The sequence below is a fragment of the Macaca fascicularis genome, chromosome 1, assembly GCF_037993035.2.
Source record: "Macaca fascicularis isolate 582-1 chromosome 1, T2T-MFA8v1.1".
Taxonomy (NCBI): Eukaryota; Metazoa; Chordata; class Mammalia; order Primates; family Cercopithecidae; genus Macaca; species Macaca fascicularis.
Genome location: NC_088375.1, coordinates 134,269,783 through 134,288,957, shown reverse-complemented (window position 1 = coordinate 134,288,957; position 19,175 = coordinate 134,269,783). Strand labels below are relative to the sequence as shown.

Genomic DNA, 19,175 nt, shown 5'->3' with positions numbered 1-19,175 from the left:
CCTATCACAAACCTATCTTAGTACCATTTTTGTTAACGAACACTATCAAATCCTAAATATCTTTGGAAAATAAAGCATATTTTTGTGGTTATCAAAGCTATACATGCTCTTAAGGGCAAAAAGGAAACACAACCCATAATCACATCCAGAAATCACTCCTAATATTTAGGAGTACTCTCTTCCAATCATTTATATACTTATATTGACATCCACATAAACACACAATACACATATTAAATTTAATGAATATCAAGCTATTTATACAATTTAATCACACGTTATTCCCTTAGCATTTGCACCTTCTCACATCATTAAAAAATTCTTTGTAAAGTCTTTAATAGCTACACAACATTCCATCCATGGCTACTCCATAATTCATTTAACTTCTGCCCTATTATGGACATTTAGTTTCCAATTTTTCACAATTATAAATAAAATGATTGATTTTTTTGTACAGACATACATCTAAAATTCAGATTTATGACCAATTATAGAATAAAGAATATGAACAAATACAAAGGTTGATATAAGTTCCAAAACTATCCCAGAGAAGTTATACCCATTCAAAATTCTTAGCACTAGTATAGGGGAGTCTCTCTCTCATAAAATACCTTAGGAATTTTTACATTACTACTTCAGGAATTTCCTCATTTTTAGAAAGCTGAAAAAGAGAGGAGAAGGAGCAAAGAGAGATAAAATAGGAAGAAGTCCATATAAAATTGAAAATGCAATCTTGGAAGAAAACATTGAAGAAGCAATCAAGAAGAAAAATCAGAGCAAACTGGTAAAGATGCTAACTGTAACTGTCTAAGAAAGTAATCAAAGACACTAAAGACAATAGAGGCCAAAAGCAATGAAAATAAAGAACAGGTTTTTACTCCAGTGAACATCAGAACCTTGGAGATTTTTGTTTAAAAAAAAAAGTGTGAGAACTAGGATTATAAAGTTTACATTTTCTACTTTGTTCACTTCTGAATCATTTCAATATTTTTAGAAAGAAAATACATTAAAAAATTTCCATTCTGGAGGAAAAAAAATAATCATTGGAGGAACAGTTTCAGACTAATAAAGTCCAACAGAAAAGGAGAATTTGTAGAGGTGAAAGCAATATTTTTCAAATGAATATTCTATAGAGGCTTACATCAGAAAAGCACACAGTAGTTTTGGAAGAATATTACATAAGAAAAATGTTTTGGGAATGGAATTATAATGATATGAATGGGAAAACAAAAATTAATAAAAAATTATATGAAGTGAAGAAATATAGAAGTCAGAATTAAGAAAATAATATGAGAAATAGAAGGATGATGGGTGATTCTATATGTTGCTAGAACTTTCCTCACAGGAAAAACGCTTCTACAAAGAAATTAGTGTAGAAACAAGATTACTCGGTATATTTTTTTAAATGGAGGTATAAAGAAAACATGAGAAATAAGTGTAAACATAAAGAAAAATTAAAAATGCAGGAATCAAATTTGCCTTTTTAAAATGCCGTAAAGATAACACAGATTTAATGTCCACTTGAATAGGTAAGTGACAAATATAGATAATACATTATTCCCTATAACATTTGTAGAAACCATCAGTAATAACAGAAGGCAGTTTACCTGCCTCGACAGATTTCTATATAGTCACAAAATTGGCCTAATTTGAGTAACAGCACCCTATGGCAGTGGTTATCAAAGTATGGTCCTCTGAACAGAATAATCAGTATCAGCTAAGAACCTATCAGGAAATCGAGTTCTTGGACTCCACCCCTGACTAACCATATCAAAGACTCTGGAGATGAAGCCCAGCAATCTGCATTCTAATGCACCCTTCAAATGATTCTCATGCACACTAAAGTTTTACATTATCTATTAGCAGGAAGAGAAGTGTTGACCTGGTTATAAAGTCCCAAAGGACTGCCTGACAATCCTATTAGAAAGTGCAATATAGAAATACAAACAAATCCTTCAGTCACTCTGGAGTTTTAAACAAATGCCCTCATAAAGAAACTTTTAGATCTAACTTATTTCCATGGACAATAGACAAGGAGTACTCCAAAATGAGGGAGGGATAGAGTGGAGTAGAGGTTGAAAAACTACTTATTGGGCACTATGTTCACTATTTGGATGATGAGTTCAATAGAAGCCCAAACTCTAGCATTATGCAATATACCCAGAAACAAACTTGCACATGTACCCCTGAATCTAACAACAACATCAAGAAGAACAAGAGGAACACAACTTGCTTGAAAATCAAGCCAAAAAAAAAAAAAAAAAAGGTAGTAAACAGAAATTAGTGAAATGGGGGAGGGGGGAAACAGTGCAGAATTAATTAATGAAATGAACAACTGGTTCTTCGAAAACACTAAACAATAGAAAAACCATGTGGTCGCATTAAACAAAACAAATTAAGAACATAAGAGAAATAGTATGGAGATTTTAAAAATCACAAGACAATATGCACGATATTATACTAATATATTTAAACACACAGATAGTAGCCACGTACAATGGCACACACCAGTAGTCCCTGCTACTCTAGAGGAGCTGAGGCAGGAGGATTGCCTAAACCTAGGAGTCTGAGTCCAGCCTGGGCAACATAGCAATACCTCATCTTCAAAAAAAATAATAATAATAAATTTTAAAAATAAAAACACATAGATGAAACACATGGCTTTTAAAGAAAATATAAATTAGCAAAACTCAAGAAAAAAGAGAAAATTTAAACAGACCAATAATCATGGAGAAAACTGGAAAAGAAAAAGATAAATGCTTCAACTAGGTGCGTGATCCAAATGGTGTTAAATGGCTAATTGTATCAGGCCCTCAGGGTACAGATTAATTCCCTGTTACTTCACTGTTTCAAAGAATAAAGAAAATTGAAAAATGTTCTTATTCATTTCATGAGGCTAGCATAATTCTAATACCATAGTCTATAACCCACAACTGCAATAAGCAAACTATGATGTGCAGGAAAAAGATAATCTCAGACCAAGGTCACTTATGAATATAAATACAAACATCCTGGGCCAGGCGTGGTGGTTCACGCCACTAATCCCAGCACTTCAGGAGGCCAAGGCGGATGGATCATTTGAGGCCAGGAGATAGAGACCAGCCTGACCAACATAGTGAGACTCCATCTCTTAAAAAAAAAAAAAAAAAAAAAAAAAAATAGCTAGGCCTAGTGGCCTGTACCACTACTCCAAAGACTGAGGTGGGAGGATCGCTTGAGCCCCGAAGGTTCAGGATGCAGTGAGCTGTGACCACACCTCACTGCACTCCAGCCTGGGCAACAGAGCAAGACTCTGTCTCTAAAAACAAATAAATAAAAATACAAAAATCCCAAGTTAAATAATAGCAAATTGATACAATAGTTCATTAAAAATCACTATGACTATGTAAGTTTTATTCTAAGAATGCAAAGATGATTCCACCTTTGGAAACCTATTGTTATAATTTATTACACTATTAAAGGGGAAAAATGACACAATTATTTGGTTAGATCCCAAAACTCATTTTATCTGACTTAGCGCTCTTTGAATTAAAATTCTTAGGTAGCAAGTAAGAAAAGAAAACCCTCTCTCTCAAATGCAAAGCAAACATCATATTTAATGGTGAGATATTTTAGTTATTTACCAAAAAAGACTGGAACAAGATGAAAATTTCACTATTAATTCAGTACTTTTCTGTACAAGAAAAAAAAAGGACACTAATCATAGGAAGAGAAAAATTACTATTTTTTATAGTTTATATATCTACCTGGAAAACATAAGATAATCAATTTCAAAACTCTTAGTATGTAAATTCAGTAAGGTGGTTGGATATGACATTAATATACACTACTGATAAACAATTACAAATTTAACCACAGTGGTATTGGTAGGGAGTGGATGGTCTCATTTATGCAGTAAAAATCTGTAAAGTCCCTAGACAAAAACATTGTTTAACAAGGCTGCAAAAGAAAAAGAGAAAAGAGAAAAAGGGAGAGAGATAAAGAGTAAAAAAGTCTGTTTTCAACAAATAAGACCTTAATAAATGAAGAGCTATATCTCTCCACTGAACGAGAAAATGAGATTAGTTCTTAACAACAGTCCAAAGACAAGCCCAAGTACATAAAGAAATTTAGTATGTGATAAAGGTAGTACCGGGCACAGTGGCTCATGCCAGTAATCTCAGCACTTTGGGAAGCCGAGGGAGGAGGATCACTTGAGGCCAGGAGTTCAAGACCAGCCTGGGCAACATAGCGAAACCCCATCTCTACAAAAAAAATTTTTAAATCAGCCAGTGTGGTGACACATGCCTGTAGTCCCAGCTACTCGGGAGGCTGAGGCAGGAGAACGGCGTGAACCCAGGAGGTGGAGCTTGCAGTGAGCCAAGATCGCACCACTGCGCTCCAGCCTTGGAGAGAGCATGGGACTCCATCTCAAAAAAAAAAAAAATAAAAAAAAAAAATAAAAATGCTTATCTTCACAAAAAATATAAGAAATATAAACTAAAACTAGTACTACTTTAAGATCAGGTGGCAAATATTAAGAATTAAGAAGGCAGCAGGGCACAGTGGCTCATGCCTATAATCCCAGCACTTTGGAAGGCCGAGGTGGGTAGATCATCTAAGGTTGGGAGTTCAAGACGAGCCTGACAAACATGGAGAAACCCCATCTCTACTAAAAATACAAAATTAGCTGGGCATGGTGGCACATGCCTGTAATCCCAGCTACTCAGGAGGCTGAGGCAGGAGAATCACTTGAACCCGGGAGGCAGAGGTTGCAGTGAGTCGAGACTATGCCATTGCACTCCAGCCTGGGCAACAAAAGCAAAACTCCGTCTCAAAAAAAAAAAGAAAGAAAGAATTAAGAAGGTTCAAAACAATGTCAAGAATATGGGGAAATAAGTATCCTTATACACTACCTTATCTTTGGGATTTCATTTGGTTTAACCTTTTTGGGTGGCAAATTTGCAGTGTCCATCAATATTTTATATAGGTATGTTGCAGTTTCACTTCTAGAAACTAAGAGTGCTTGTTGCAGTATTGCTTAAAATAACCAAAATTTTGAAGCATTTAAAAATGACCACCATTCGGGTAAGTAGTTAAATAATTTAAGTTAACCCAAAATGAATACTCTACAGTCACTAAAAAGGAATATCTTAACTGATATAGAATGGTATCATATTAAGTGAAGAAAAAGTTACAATCAATATATCCAACAAGACCCCATTAGTATAGAACAAAACCAAAAACCCATAAATGGGCACATATATAAACAACATAATTTACAGTTATATGTTTATAAGCAAATATTTATAAATTGCATATTATTTACATATAGAGAAAAGTCTAAAAAAAATACATCAAAATGTTTATAGATTATCTCTGGGTACTAAGACTTTGAAAGATATAACTTTTATTTTCATTTTATATACTTCTGCAATGTTTGGAAAATTTAAAGCAAGCATTTATTACTTTCAAAATTAACAAAATGACCAACAGCAATAAAAGATATTTTTTCAGTTTCCTTTAATGTTCTTACCTGCAAGGCTTTTTCCTTTTCATTTGTCAGTTCCTGAGAATGCTTGTTTGTCAAGGCTGCTGTATGTGATGCCCATTCATTCCGTAACTTATCTAATTCTTGGCTTTTTTCTGCTAATGTCTACATTAGAGTTTAACACAAAACATTAAGATAGTCTCCTTAATATGTAATACTTCTGATTAGAATATACCAATATTTACAAGGATATTAAAGAAAACAAAATTCTAGCTTTTCAGGACATGTTCAAAGCCTTTTCCTACACAAAATTTTTTAATTTTAGGAAATCAACATCAGAATAAAAACAATCTTAGACCCCAAACAGCCCACAGGTCAAGATAAACTATCTTTTAATTAAAGCTTTTAATTAAATCTGGCTCTTTACCACCCAATAAAGAGGGGTAGGGGGAAGCAAGTTGATTACAAGGAACAGTTCACTTACATATAAAACCCAGTAACATGGCCCTGTGGGCCACATTGTGCAGGGGTATTTTCTGCATGAGGCCATGCAGATTATCAGATACCGATACGGTTAGGATGTCTGTCCCCTCCAAGTCTCATGTTCAAACGTAATCCCCAACAGTAGAGGCAGGGCCTGTGGAAGGTGATTGGATCATAGGAACAGTCCCTCATGAATGGTTCAGTACCATTCCCTTGGTGGTAAGTGAGTTGTCACCCCGTTAGTTCATACGAGATCTGGTTGTTCAAAAGCATGTGGTACTTCCTTCCTCCCACTCTCACCATGTGACACACCTGCTCCTCTTTGCCTTCAGCCATGACTGTAAACTTCCTCAGGCCCCCATTAGAAGCCAAGCAGATGTTGGCGCCATGCTTGTACAGCCTACAGAACTATGAGCCAATTCAATTTATTTTCTTTATAAATTACCCAGCTTCAGATAGTTCTTCAAACCAAAGCAAGAACAAGCTAAAACAGATACTCTTGGCCTTCAATTTCATGGACTAGGGCAGAAATATTGTAGCTATGACTAAAATGATGCTAACCCTGTCAGAAGAATTAATTCTATACACAGCAAAGAAAGGGAAAGGTTTAGAGCATAGGAACTGAAAAGTCATTTAGGCCAGAGGAATGAGGCGGTAAGTGGGGGAGCGGAGAACCAATATGTTACAGAAATATACACATCTTATTTAATGAAGACTCGAGGGAACATATCGGGGATACAGAAATGTTTGTGTGAAGTCAAGTATGTACAAGAGAAAGTATCAGATTAAGATAATTAAGTGGTAGCTGAAGGGTGGCAAAGAGGAGAGGAAATTCAATGGAAGCATGATTTGAAAGAAAATACATAAAAGCTTGGAACTGAGTCAAGGAAGCAATTCAGCGCCAATATCTGGATGACTTACAAAGACAAAGTGAAATTCGAGTTACCTTTTGTGTAAAGTCCAGTTGCCTAGTAGCATCATCTAGTGATTGCATCAATGATAATTTTTCTTCCTATTCATAAAAATAACAAAATTACACAGTTTACAATGTAATCATCTACAGCCATGCTACTCAAAGTATAGCATCAGCATCATCCTGGAAGCCTGTTAGAAATGCAGATTCTTAGGCTCCATCTCAGACCTAAATCATTTTAACAAGATCCCCAGATAATTTAAAGTTTGAGATGCACTGATCTATAGCATTTGACTAGAAAGATTCTAAAAACTCAAGCAGCATCCCTATGTTGTTTCCTTGTGCCATATAGCACTTTGTAATTGTCAAGACATTTCCACATATCTTATCTCATTTAAGATTGGCTACATAGGGTAGCTACTTCCATACACGTCTACCGGCTGATGAAACCATGACAGAAGAGTTTAAGTGACCTGTCCAAAATCATACATGATTGGTAAAAACCCTGGGACCTAAGCTTCTCAATTCCTGGTCCAGATCCATCCCCACTATACCCTGACTAAATAAAAAACAGTAAAATAAATTCATTATATATCATAAAACTTTATTCAGAAAGCAAAAATTTATGGCACCGTATCTCTTCAACAATTTATCAAAGACCATTGATACTTATTTTGTTAAAACAATAACTTAAATTTAAATCTTACCTTGCTACATTTCAAACAGCCTGCTAGAAATTTCTTTATCTCCACATCATTTCCAGGTAAAAGTTTTAGTGAGAGGTGAGTAAGATGCTTAAAAGGATTTGTCTCTACCACATTTAAAAATGCGGGTGAGTTATCCAAAATAGCTGCTGGAGAAACTAACTGTAGCAAAAACCTGTGAAAAGAAAATGTTACATTATAACACACTTAGGAGATAGTAAAAATCTCTCACTGAATCAGAAGCTTCTCTACTTAGAAAGCTCAGGAAAGGGAGCACATTGAAATAATAGGGGCCAATATGAAAGGACTCCCAATCGTAAAAGATAAGATAAATTGGGCAAAAAAAAGATTGACTGAAACATAGTGACTATATAAAAGTCCATGAGTTCATGAGAAACAAATGAGAGAAAGCAAAAACTAAAAACAAAAATTCACTGAGTGCCAGAAAAGTAGACTACCAGCTCTTTACTCTAAAATATTGACAATTTAAATGCAAGAATTAAGCATTTATCCTTTATGAATTTTCTGAGTAATCAAATAGCCCTAATTGCTGAGGAAAAGTTCTTCTTTATAGAATAATTATACTTAATATAGAAAAAATGATAGAAAAGCATCATTTTGTTCTTCCTAATGAAATAACTGATTCAACAACAATCATCATCTGATAAAGCCAGTAAGTAAAAGGTTGATGGTGAACTTTACAATAAAGGAATCAGGCATTAGCACCATACACACATACAATCTTAGTCTTCCCTTTTTCCAAGTTCATTATATAAAAAACAAATATTTGATGCTGCCAAATATTTTGGATAACTTTAGTGCCTCTGTCAAGACATGAAAATTAAGAAATATTTCTGATTTTAATCAAGATGCCTTAATATCTGAGATTTAATGGAGGCCTAACCCCACTTCTGAAAATAAACAGGGATATTCATAATAAACGGAAAAGATTTTGCCATCAACTTGTGTTTCAAAGAAGAGTCTGTCTTGAATTAAATTTAATAATGTAGTGTTCTCATGCAACTTACCTTGGAATTTCTTTGGCATGTTCTTGAGTACATTGCTGAAGGAGATCTATAAATTTTTGTGGGAAAGCTAAGAAGTCTACCAGAAGACCTTGCTGGAATTTTAAACTATACAGAAGAAAGGAAAAAAAATTTTTTTTTAATTTAATTACTTTGTTTTGGTTTTTGAGACAGAGTCTCGCTCTGTCACCCAGGCTGGAGTGAAGTGGTGCAATCTTGGCTCACTGCAACCTCTGCCTCCCAGGTTCAAGAATTCTCCTGCCTTAGCCTCCTAAGTAGCTGGGATTACAGGCATGTGCCACCACACCCGGCTAATTTTTGTATTTTTAGTTAAGACAGGGTTTCACTATGTTGGTCAGACTAGTCTCGAACTCCTGACCTCATGATACGCCCTCTTTGGCCACCTAAAGTGCTGGGATTACAGGCGTGAGGCACCGCGCCCAGCCAATTACTATCATTAATTATAATTAGCATCCTGAAGGATTCTTTTTTTTATTTACTAATCTTTGTTATAATCAAGAACTAAGCTAAGGAACTCTGATTTTCACAGAATTTATTCAATAGGAAAAAAATCAATAAATTCAGCAAAAGCTTCAAACTTCACAAGTGTTTTAAGCAGAATTCTAATAACCCACAAAATGTTTATTTTCCAAAACACCCTAAGTAAATATAGTACAAATAGCCCAATATTCCCAAAGTAACTAAATCTAACATGTAGGTATGTGTTTAAAGAGAACAGTACCAATAAAACTTAGAAACTTATTCTTTCATTAAATATAAGATCAGAAAAAAATTCAGTTACCTTTGAAAATCTTCCTCAGATATAACAAGGTTATATAAAAAAAATGGATCCGTGTCATCAGTCAGACGAATAACTAAGTCCTGAAAGAAAGTTTGTTGTTTTTAAATGTTTTTACTAGATCTGGCTTTTTGAGTAATTTCTTCCTTCTCAGAAGTAAAAAAAATCCAACAACATCAGTGTATCATAGTTATATTGCAGACAGCTTTGTTTTTTAGTGCTGCTGATTTTTTATTAGTCTTTACAGAGTCAGAATCTTAAATAGGGGTAGACATTCTGCTCTTCGAGAGCCACATGGAGGTGTGTAAAAGTTAAGTAAGTGCTAGGAGTTGAAAGTTTAGGAATATCCTCCTATCAGAGGCTTGGGAAAATTTAGACCCAGTCCTTGCTACACCGTAACATGATGACAAAAATTTTCTTTACCACTGAACATACCACATTCAATTTTATTTTTAGTTTCCCTTAAAATTAACTGGTATAGCATTTCAAAAGTGGCAAATATATCAGCAGAACTGACAATAATCCACACTAGAAAAAAGAAAGCTTCTGTCTCTCAGAAGACAGGGGTATCAGGTAATACATTGCCAGGTTTCTTCCAAAGGGCCTATTCTCTCCTAAACCAGGTGGCCACTGACATGGAATCCCATCTGTTTTCAGTCTCAAATGAAGTAGGTACCTTTCATAAAGACCACTTTCCAGGTAGCTAAGTGTACATAGTGTGGGAGATCATCGTAACAGCTAGAGCTCACAAAAAGTACACCAAAATTACGTACCAGAGAACACTGGTGAAACAAAAACAGCGTTAGTTACAAGATGAGGTAAAACTAATAAAGAACTGGGCATTAAGGTTAATAACACATTTGAAATAAAATCTCTACTCATAGCTAGTACAGAAATGCTAAGATCCTAGAAAAATCTAAACCACTTATGCACAAAGCTAGAAAATGAAGAAGTATAGCAGGCATAAGGAATAACATGTAAGAAGTATAATATATAATCTCCACCCTGGAAAACTAGTAATTTAGGCACCTACTCTGCCTCAGAATGCCTTGTTCTTAAGCAGCTTCTATTTAAGTACTTCCTGAAATTCACCCAGGAGGCTACTTAAAAAACCAAAGGTAATACTAATACTACTAGGTCCCTGAACGTGTTCAGGGAAAGCTATGGCACACAGAAAACAGATGCTATAGTTAGGTGTTTTTTTTGACATGGGGTCTCGCTCTGTCGCCCAGTCTGGGTTGCAGTGGCACTATCACAGCTCACTGCAGCCTCAACCTCCCAGGCTCAAGTGATCCTTCCAGCTCAGCCTCTCAAGTAGCTGGAACTACAGGAGTATGCACCACCTTCAGCTAATTTGTGTATTTTTTTGTAGAGATGGGATTTCACCATGTTGCCTACATTGGTCTCAAACTCCTGGCTCAAGCAATCTGGCTTCAGCCTTCTAAAGTGCTAGGATTACAGGTGTGAGGCACTGCCCTTGGCACAGATGCTGTATTTCTTAGTCCTCTGTTCCATTGGTCCCCAACCTTTTTGGCACTAGAAACCAGTTTTGTAGAAGACAATTTTTCCAAGAACTAGGGGGTGAAGGATGGTTTCAGGATGAAACGTCCACCTCAGATCAGGCATTAGATTCTCATAAGGAGCATACAGCTGAGATCCCTTGCATGTACAGTTCGCAATAGGGTTTACACTCCTATGAGACTCTAATGCCACCGCTGATCTGACAGGATCGTAGGAGGTAACGATCTCTTGCCCACCTGCCACTCACCTCCTGCTGTGCAGCCCGGCTCCTAACAGGCCACAGACAGTAACCAGTAAGTGGCCAGGGGGTTGGGGACCCCTGCTCTATTCTATATCCTTAGTTCTGTTAATGACTCACACTTTTGAAGGTTATATGAGACTGATACTCTAAATGCATCTCTTCAAAACATAAAGTAAAAGAGTCACAAATATCTCCTTGAAGTATTTTGGTTTACTGTTTTTACATTTACACCATGAAATGCCAATTCTATAAGGCAGCAGTGTGTGTGTGTGTGTGTGTGTGTGTGTGTGTGTGCGCGCGCACATATGACCAACAGCAATAAAAGATATTTTACGTGTGTGTGTGTGTGTGTGTGTGTGTGTATGCAACTTATAAGTGCACTGGGCAAATCTAAGGAGACTGTCACCCCAACCCCCAATTCTTCATGTATGTTTTAGAAATATATAGTATAGGCCGGATCACGAGGTCAAGAGATCGAGACCATCCTGGCCAACACGGTGAAACCCCGTCTCTATTAAAAATACAAAAATTAGCTGGGCGTGGTGGTGCATGCCTGTAGTCCCAGCTACTCAGGAGGCTGAGGCAAGAGAATTGTTTGAACCCGGGAAGCGAGTGAGCCGAGATCATGCCACAGCACTCCAGCCTGGCAACAGAGCAAGACTACATCTCAAAAAAAAAAAGCAAAAAAAGAAATACATAGTATAATTATCCTTCAGTTGTTTTCTCAGTAAATTCCACCACCCTTGATTTGCAACAGTTACAAAATAGCCCAAAATTTAAAAGCAAAATAAATGCAATTAAAAGATGTCACATTCTTAAAGAACAAAACTAATTATCTACAATGTACCTAAATGATATTTCAAAAAAGAACTAAATACCAACCTTTCTGTGAACTGGATTAGAAACTGATTGTAGTTCAATGCTCATTCTTATACTTACTCTCCTGTATGAAAAGACATACCCAACCATCAGAAACATTCACATGAAATGAGTTATCACCATCTTTTGTATTAACTAAAGTTTTCAGTCTTAAGCAACAAGACTTTCCACAGATGTTCTCTAACTTACAAAGAGAAGTTTGAAAAGCACACTGGATTTAAAGCTTAACGTCTTGTTGTTCCACTAGTGAGTAATCTAGCAGTGTTTAACCTAAAACTAAATTTTTCTCACTTGTAATATGGGGATATTGTGAGGAATAAATAAAATAAACACTGTGGAGAGCCTAGCACTAGCCTGATATATGACTTTGCTGCCCTGATTATAAAATAACATCTACTGAAAGACAAACCATCAATTTAGTAACTTTTCAACTGTAAAATGCGGACGTTTTGAGGACTAAATGAGGTAACAACCTCATACATCCTTACTGCCCTGATTCTAAAATAACATCTAGAAAGACAAACCACCAATTTAGTAACAACTTTTCACATTAAAAAATTACCATGTCAAGTGATTAAACTGATTTATGAGAGACTGATTCCATTTTAAAAACTTAGTATGTGGCCTGTCGCGGTGGCTCACATCTGTAATCCTGGCACTTTGGGTGGCTGAAGCAGGCAGATCACTTGAGGTCAAGAGTTGGAAACCAGCCTGTTCAACATGGCAAAACCTCCTCTCTACAAAAAATACAAAAACCAGCCAGGAGTAGAGGCACCCACCTGTAGTCCCAGCTATTTGGGAAGCTGAGGTGGGAGAAATGCTGGAACCTGGTAGGCAGAGGCTGCAGTGAGCCAAGACTGCACCACCGCACACCAGGTCTGGGCAACAGAGTGAGACCCTGTCTCAAAAAAAAAAAAAATTAAAATTAAAACTTAATATGTGAAGTAATATTAGAATGCTTTGAATGTTTAAAATCAAGGAAATAACCTATTCCCTACACTTACGCATACAAAAACGTATTTTCACATCCACGAATTAAATCTGTTTAATATATTCTTTATGTAATATAACCATAGAAGTACTATCAACAAGTTTATTACACCTATCCTTGAGTAAAGTAACTCTAAGCCCTGAGAGAGAGAGACCAGTGTTCCACATCCTATGCTGTATCTTAGAGAATCCAGAATTGGACAGAGGTATATAAGTGAAAGTGCTCATAAACATTAATCAAATAGAGCACAAATGTTTATATAATTCAGGAAATAAAGGGAGAAATTAGTAAAAAATATCTATGCACAAGTACTTCTCAAACTATTCTACCAGAATTAAATAACAATGGCTTTTCTTTGATGTGCAGATAGAAAAAAAAGTAAACTAACAAATAGAATTTGTTCAATTTTAAGTTTTTCTTCTAAGGACTTCTTTTAAACCTTTTCCACACTATTGCTTATCTATTACACAAGTAAAAAGTATAAACAGCAATTGAGTATTGATAGAAAAATTTGGAAACAGTTGACCAAGGCTAGATTCAACTGTTTAGATTTTTTAATGCTGACTTGTAATTTTATATGGGCTTAAAATGTGTCATTTTGGTTAAGTTTCTTGTTGAACATTGGATGCTAAATCTCCATTTGTACAATAAGGTTAAATGTTACCTCATAACTTTTATCTGTTTTCTGAAAAGGAACAAGAAGCACTAATTTACACCACAGAGAGGAAGAATTATTTTCAAAACAAGAGAATACACTGTTCCTATTTTTCTAGTATCTAAAGCAACGTATGTGAAACAGATCAGAGTGTTACTCCAATTCCATTTAAGCTTTCCCGAGCTGGGCACAGTGCCTCCCACCTGTAATACTGGCTACTTCAGAGGCTGAGGCAGGAGGATAGCTTAAGCCCAGGGGTTCAAGTCCAGTCTGGACAACACAGCAAGATTAAGCTTTCTTGAGGGGGGAAAGAAAAACTCAGTTTCCTAACTTGTAAGATAAGAGGATTCAACTAGAAGGTTTGTGAGAACCTTTTTAGCTCTACATCATTATGTTTGGTTTTCATCTTCTGAAGTCTTCTCTAGTATAAATGCCATAGTGGTATGATACTGCAGTTGATGTTTAACTTTTTATGATGCTTTACGTTTTATTTATTTTTACTTTACTTATTTGTTTTTTGAGACAGTCTCGCTCTGTCGCCCAGGAGCACTCCAGCCTAGGTCCAGGCTGGTGTGATCTTGGCTCCCTGCAACCTCCGTCTCCCAGGTTCAAACAATTCTCCTGCCTCAGCCTCCTGAGTAGCTTAGATTACAGGGGCACACCACTGCACCTGGCTAATTTTTGTATTTTTAGTAGAGATGGGGTTTCGCCGTGTTGGCCAGGCTGGTCTCAAACTCCTGACCTCAAGTGATCTGCCCACCTCAGCCTCCCAAAGTGATGGTATTACAGGCGTGAGCCACCGCACCTAGCAGGTGCTTTACGGTTTTAAAAGTCCTGTCATACTTCATACATCTGCAAAAAGTACAAGAAGAGTCCATTTATTAAAATGTTTACATAATCCTGGAAGAGTTACACTACTGTGACAATTTACCAATCATATTAATGATATTGTTGCATATATTCCAAGTGCCTATATACATTAGATGTTGAAAGTAAAAAGGGAAGGCCTATAAGTTAAACGTATTCCCCATGCTTAGTTAAAAAACATCCCTAGAAATATGCTATAGAAAAATACAAGCTTTCAGAGGATATGCTAACTAAAATCACAAATCTTATTTTTTCCCTTATAATGGAAATGTCATAAGAGCAATATAAAACAATAAAAACTCAATAAAATGTTATTTCTCATCTCAATAGATGTCATACTCTGAACAAAGCATAAATCTACATAACATCCTCCCTGACATTAGATTTAGCTATGAGTTCTTTTAAATAAAAAGTATGCTAAACATCAGGCATGCTTTAGCAGAAATGGATTCTAGGCCATCTCTGCCACCCAGTAACTGTGACCTTAAACTATCAATCAAACAAATAAAAGGTACTTTAAGCCAGGTATTGTGCCAGGTGCTAGGGATACAAACAGAAATAAACATGGTCCAGGGGCCTGGCGCAGAGGCTCACATCCGTAATCCCAGCACTTTGGGAAGCTGAGGTGGGAGGATCGTTTGAGGCCAAGAATTCAAGACCGGCATGGGCAACATAGCAAAATCCTATCTCTACAAAAAATTTCTAAAATGAGACAGGCATGGTGGTACATGCCTGTCGTTTCAGCTACTCTGAGGGCTGAAGCAGGAGGAGAGCTTAAGCCCGAGAGTTTGAGATTACAGTTAGCCACGATTATGCCACAACACTCTAGCCTGGGCAACAGAATGACAGCCTCTCTTTACAAAAATAAAAAAAAAAAAGAAAAATAATTTTTGGGCATAGGATGACAGAAACAAACAAAAAAAAAACATAGTTTCTGTCCTCAAATTGAGATAAGATTAATGACTTTTCCCTAGATTTGCTTCTGATTGCATTTTAGGGAGGGAAGGGTTACCAACACTTACTGAGTACCTGCCAGGTATTTTACACATACCATCTTATTTAACAATAATCTTGGTAAGTAAATATTATCTGTTTTACAAAAGAAGAACTTAATGCCCAAATAATGGTTTAAGGTCACATTACAGAGCCCAAATGAAAACTCAGATCTTTCACCTACACCACACTAATACATGAACAATGGCAATTCATTTCAACTTAGGCAACTTTGAAGGGTCCTTATAGTGAAAGGATTTAAGACACACCTGAAAGTTATGAAAGAAAAAAGCATTTGAAGCACAAAGAACAGCAGGGGTAATAGTACAGAGTGAGTATCAGGCATGTTCAGAAGGTAACAAGAATGCTTGTAAGACTTTTATATTGGAGAGATAAGCTTAGGACACAAAATTGAAAAGGCAGATTAGTGTTAAATCATGGGCATCAAAATTTTGCGTAATTTTACACCAGATGAAGTTCCCTGATCATTACCACTGTCCTCAACTGAATTTCCTTCTTCTCTGACTTTAGTGTACTTATATTACTTCAAGCATTTGTAACACATTAACACCTAAAATTTAGTGAACATTTATTATGCTCTAGTCACTGCTGTAAGCACTTTATATGTAATAATTCATTCCATTATCATAATACCATGAAGTAGGTACTGTTATTACCATCAGCTTAAAGATGAGACACAGAGAAGGAAATTGTACAAGATCAGTCAATAAGTGGCAGAACTGGGACTCAAACCCAGGCAATCTGGCTCCAGAGCCTGAATTCCTAATCTGTGCTATGGTGCTTGTCCAAGGAAAATCTTTTTATTTCCCCTATTAAAATGTGAGTTCCCTGAGGGACAGAATGAAAACAGGTTTTTGTTGGCTTTTGTTGTTGCTGGGGATGGGGGGGGGGCTGCATATTTACATCCTCCACATGCAGGACAGTTCCTGAGACACAGTAGACATTTGCCAATATTTGTTGAGCTGAACTGGCCTCAAATACTCAACCAAGGCGTCTGGGCTGGGTGTGGTGGCTCACGCCTATAATCCCTGCATTTTGGGAGGTTGGGGTGAGACGATCACTTGAGCCCAGGCGTTCAAGACCAGCCTGGGCAACACATGGAGACCCCGTCTCTATTAAATTAAAAAAAAAACAACAGTCAGGCGTGGTGGTATGTGCCTGTAATTGCAGCTACTCAGGAGGCTAAGGTTGGTGAACCCTTGGGTCCGGGAGGTCAAGGCCGCAGTAAGCTGTAATTGTGCTACCATACTCCAGTCTGGGCAACCGTGAGACTCTGTCTAGGAAAAAAAAAAACAAGAGAGAGAGAGAGAGTCTGGGGTGTTCTTTCTATAGGTCAAGGATCACCAAATTATTCTGTAAAGGGCCAGATAGCAAATATTTTAGGCTTTGCAGGCCATAAGGTCTCTGTCACAATTACTCACCTCTGCCCTTCCTGTGCAAAAGCAGCTACAATTTGTAAACAAATGAGCATGGTTGTGTTTCAAGAAAAGTTTATTTACGAAAACAGTGAGACATCTGGCCCATGTGCTCCAGTTTGCTGACCCCTACTATACAGATAATAGGAATATATTAAAGGTTTCTAAGCAGGGAAATTGAGTTTTAAGATTAACTGTGATGGCAATGTAACCAGAAAGAGACCATCTAGGAGTTTCCATATTGAAACCAAAGTCATGGCCCCCTTTATCTTTCTATAATCATTCTAAAACAGTGTTGTCCAATGGAGATACAATGCAAGCCACAAACGTGAGCCAGATACGTAATTTTAATTTTTTTCATTTTCTTTTTTTTTTTTCAGAGACAGGGTCTCACTCTGTCACCCAGGCTGGAGTACAGTGGTGCAATCACAGCTCACTGTAACCTCAAGCTTAGGCTCAAGCAATCCTCCCGCCTTGGCCTCCTAAAAGTGCTGGGACCACAGGTGTGACCCACCACACCTAGCCTACTTTTAAATTTTCTAGAAGTCACATCTAAAAAAAAACTTTTAAAAGCAGGTGAATTAGTATATACTATATACTAATATATAATAGTATAACAATACATTATTACTGTTAATAATACATTGTATTTAACCTAATATACCCAAAAATATTGCCATTTAACACATAATATAAAAACTGAGATATTTTACATTCTTTTTTCATAGTAAGTCTTAAAAATCCAACGTGCATTTTCAAACGTAAAGCACAACAATTCAGATAAGCCCCATTTCAAGTGTCTAATAACCACATGTGGCTAGTGGTTACCATACTGGACAGCATTAAAAGAATGATCAACTAAACCTACAGATCTCCATATGCAGCTGCTGGTTTTGGTACCATCTCCTCGACCGGCTTGCCACTGATTTTTGACCGAATTCTGAACTGTATGTACCACAGTTTGACATTACCGGCAACTCAATAAGGCAATGTCTTCATTTCATTTTTTATGTTACATTTATACACCACTTAGTTTTCACATACGATTTCACACCTGATCCTCATTACAAACACGTGAATACGCACGTTATATCAGTTTTACAAATGAGGAAAGAACGTTCAAAGAAAAAAGAGACAACTATTGAGTGTTGGAACTGAGAAAAAAAATTAAGTCTCCTAACCTCTGGTCAACTCTATTTACGCCCCAACAAAACCACCTCCTTAATCAAAGTTGAACTTCTCTGTGCGACTGGTCTTTATTTCCTCCAGTGATTGTAAACTCCATGAAAAACAGGACTGTTTTTCCTGACCACTGTATTCCCAGTGCCCAGCAAGGTGTTTTACAAGGAGCCAATATTTACTGAATGAATTAATTAATGACGTTTCTGATTTTCTCATTGTTAGTCGGTTAAATGTAATTTACTTTTTTTTTAAAGCAACTGATGTGAAGAGCCAAAGTACGCCACCAAATTGGTAGGTTTTTAAAAGTTGAATCTTACTGCCAACATACTCTCAAAAGAGAACGGGGAGAAAAGGCTCCGAGCCAAGGCCTGAGTTCTAGCGCTGACCCTGCCATGAATTGGCTGTGAGCCCTCACGTAATTTTTTTTTAACTTCTCTGGGCCAGAGTTCTTATCTGTCAAAAGGGAAGAGTAGGGCTATAATCTTCACGATTCCGTCCACAGCTAGGGTTTTTGACATTAACTTGATGTGTGCCGGCTTCCTATTTCCTCACACCCCTCCTCCAGACCCCTCTGCAACGGCCGACTTGGCGAGAGAGGTAACCACTGGGCCCTCTGGGTTCCCTATCCGCTTCCTGGGAGGGCCGACTCGACACCTAGGTGCAAGGCGGAGCCCACTGGCCGGAACCGCCATCTTTCCCCATTAGCCTGACCCCAACCGCCACCCGCGGGCACTGGATGACGCGCTCCTTACCTCTCCTCGCAGTCTTTGCATTTCACCTGCAACGGGACTAGTTGGTGGAACAGAACTTGGCTCATGTTGGCTCGCTGTCCCGGCTGGTGTGCGGAAAAGCCCAACAGGCCCGGCCCTCGGACCTAGCCCGAGAGGCGTCCGGGTCCTGATAGAGTTTGAGTTTGGCGCTCGGCTTCTGCGGAGGAGGCGGGGAGAGTGAAACGAGGGAAAGACGTAAGAGACTTGGCCCTCGCCAGCCACCATCGGATTCTTCCGGTTCTGTGG

General features: G+C 37.3%; 1 protein-coding gene across 7 annotated transcripts in view; it reads right to left on the bottom strand.

Moving 5' to 3' along the window:
* Positions 1–19,090, bottom strand: part of SASS6 (SAS-6 centriolar assembly protein) — a 48,555-nt gene extending 29,465 nt beyond the window's left edge. For 2 of the 7 annotated variants that reach the window (XM_015432196.3, XM_015432200.3), the window contains exons 1-8: positions 18,912–19,090; positions 12,815–12,933; positions 12,039–12,099; positions 9,398–9,477; positions 8,599–8,703; positions 7,574–7,745; positions 6,900–6,965; positions 5,516–5,635 (exon numbers count right to left, since the gene is read on the bottom strand). In XM_015432196.3, the coding sequence (XP_015287682.3) occupies positions 5,516–5,635; positions 6,900–6,965; positions 7,574–7,745; positions 8,599–8,703; positions 9,398–9,477; positions 12,039–12,099; positions 12,815–12,933; positions 18,912–18,932 (744 nt within the window). In that variant the 5' untranslated portion in view covers positions 18,933–19,090. Of the gene's footprint in view, positions 1–5,515; positions 5,636–6,899; positions 6,966–7,573; positions 7,746–8,598; positions 8,704–9,397; positions 9,478–12,038; positions 12,100–12,814; positions 12,938–18,911 lie in introns of all 7 variants that reach the window. The other 5 variants (XM_005542596.4, XM_074000704.1, XM_065549013.1 and 2 more) reach the window with 4 other exon arrangements.
* Positions 19,091–19,175: the final 85 nt, after the last annotated feature.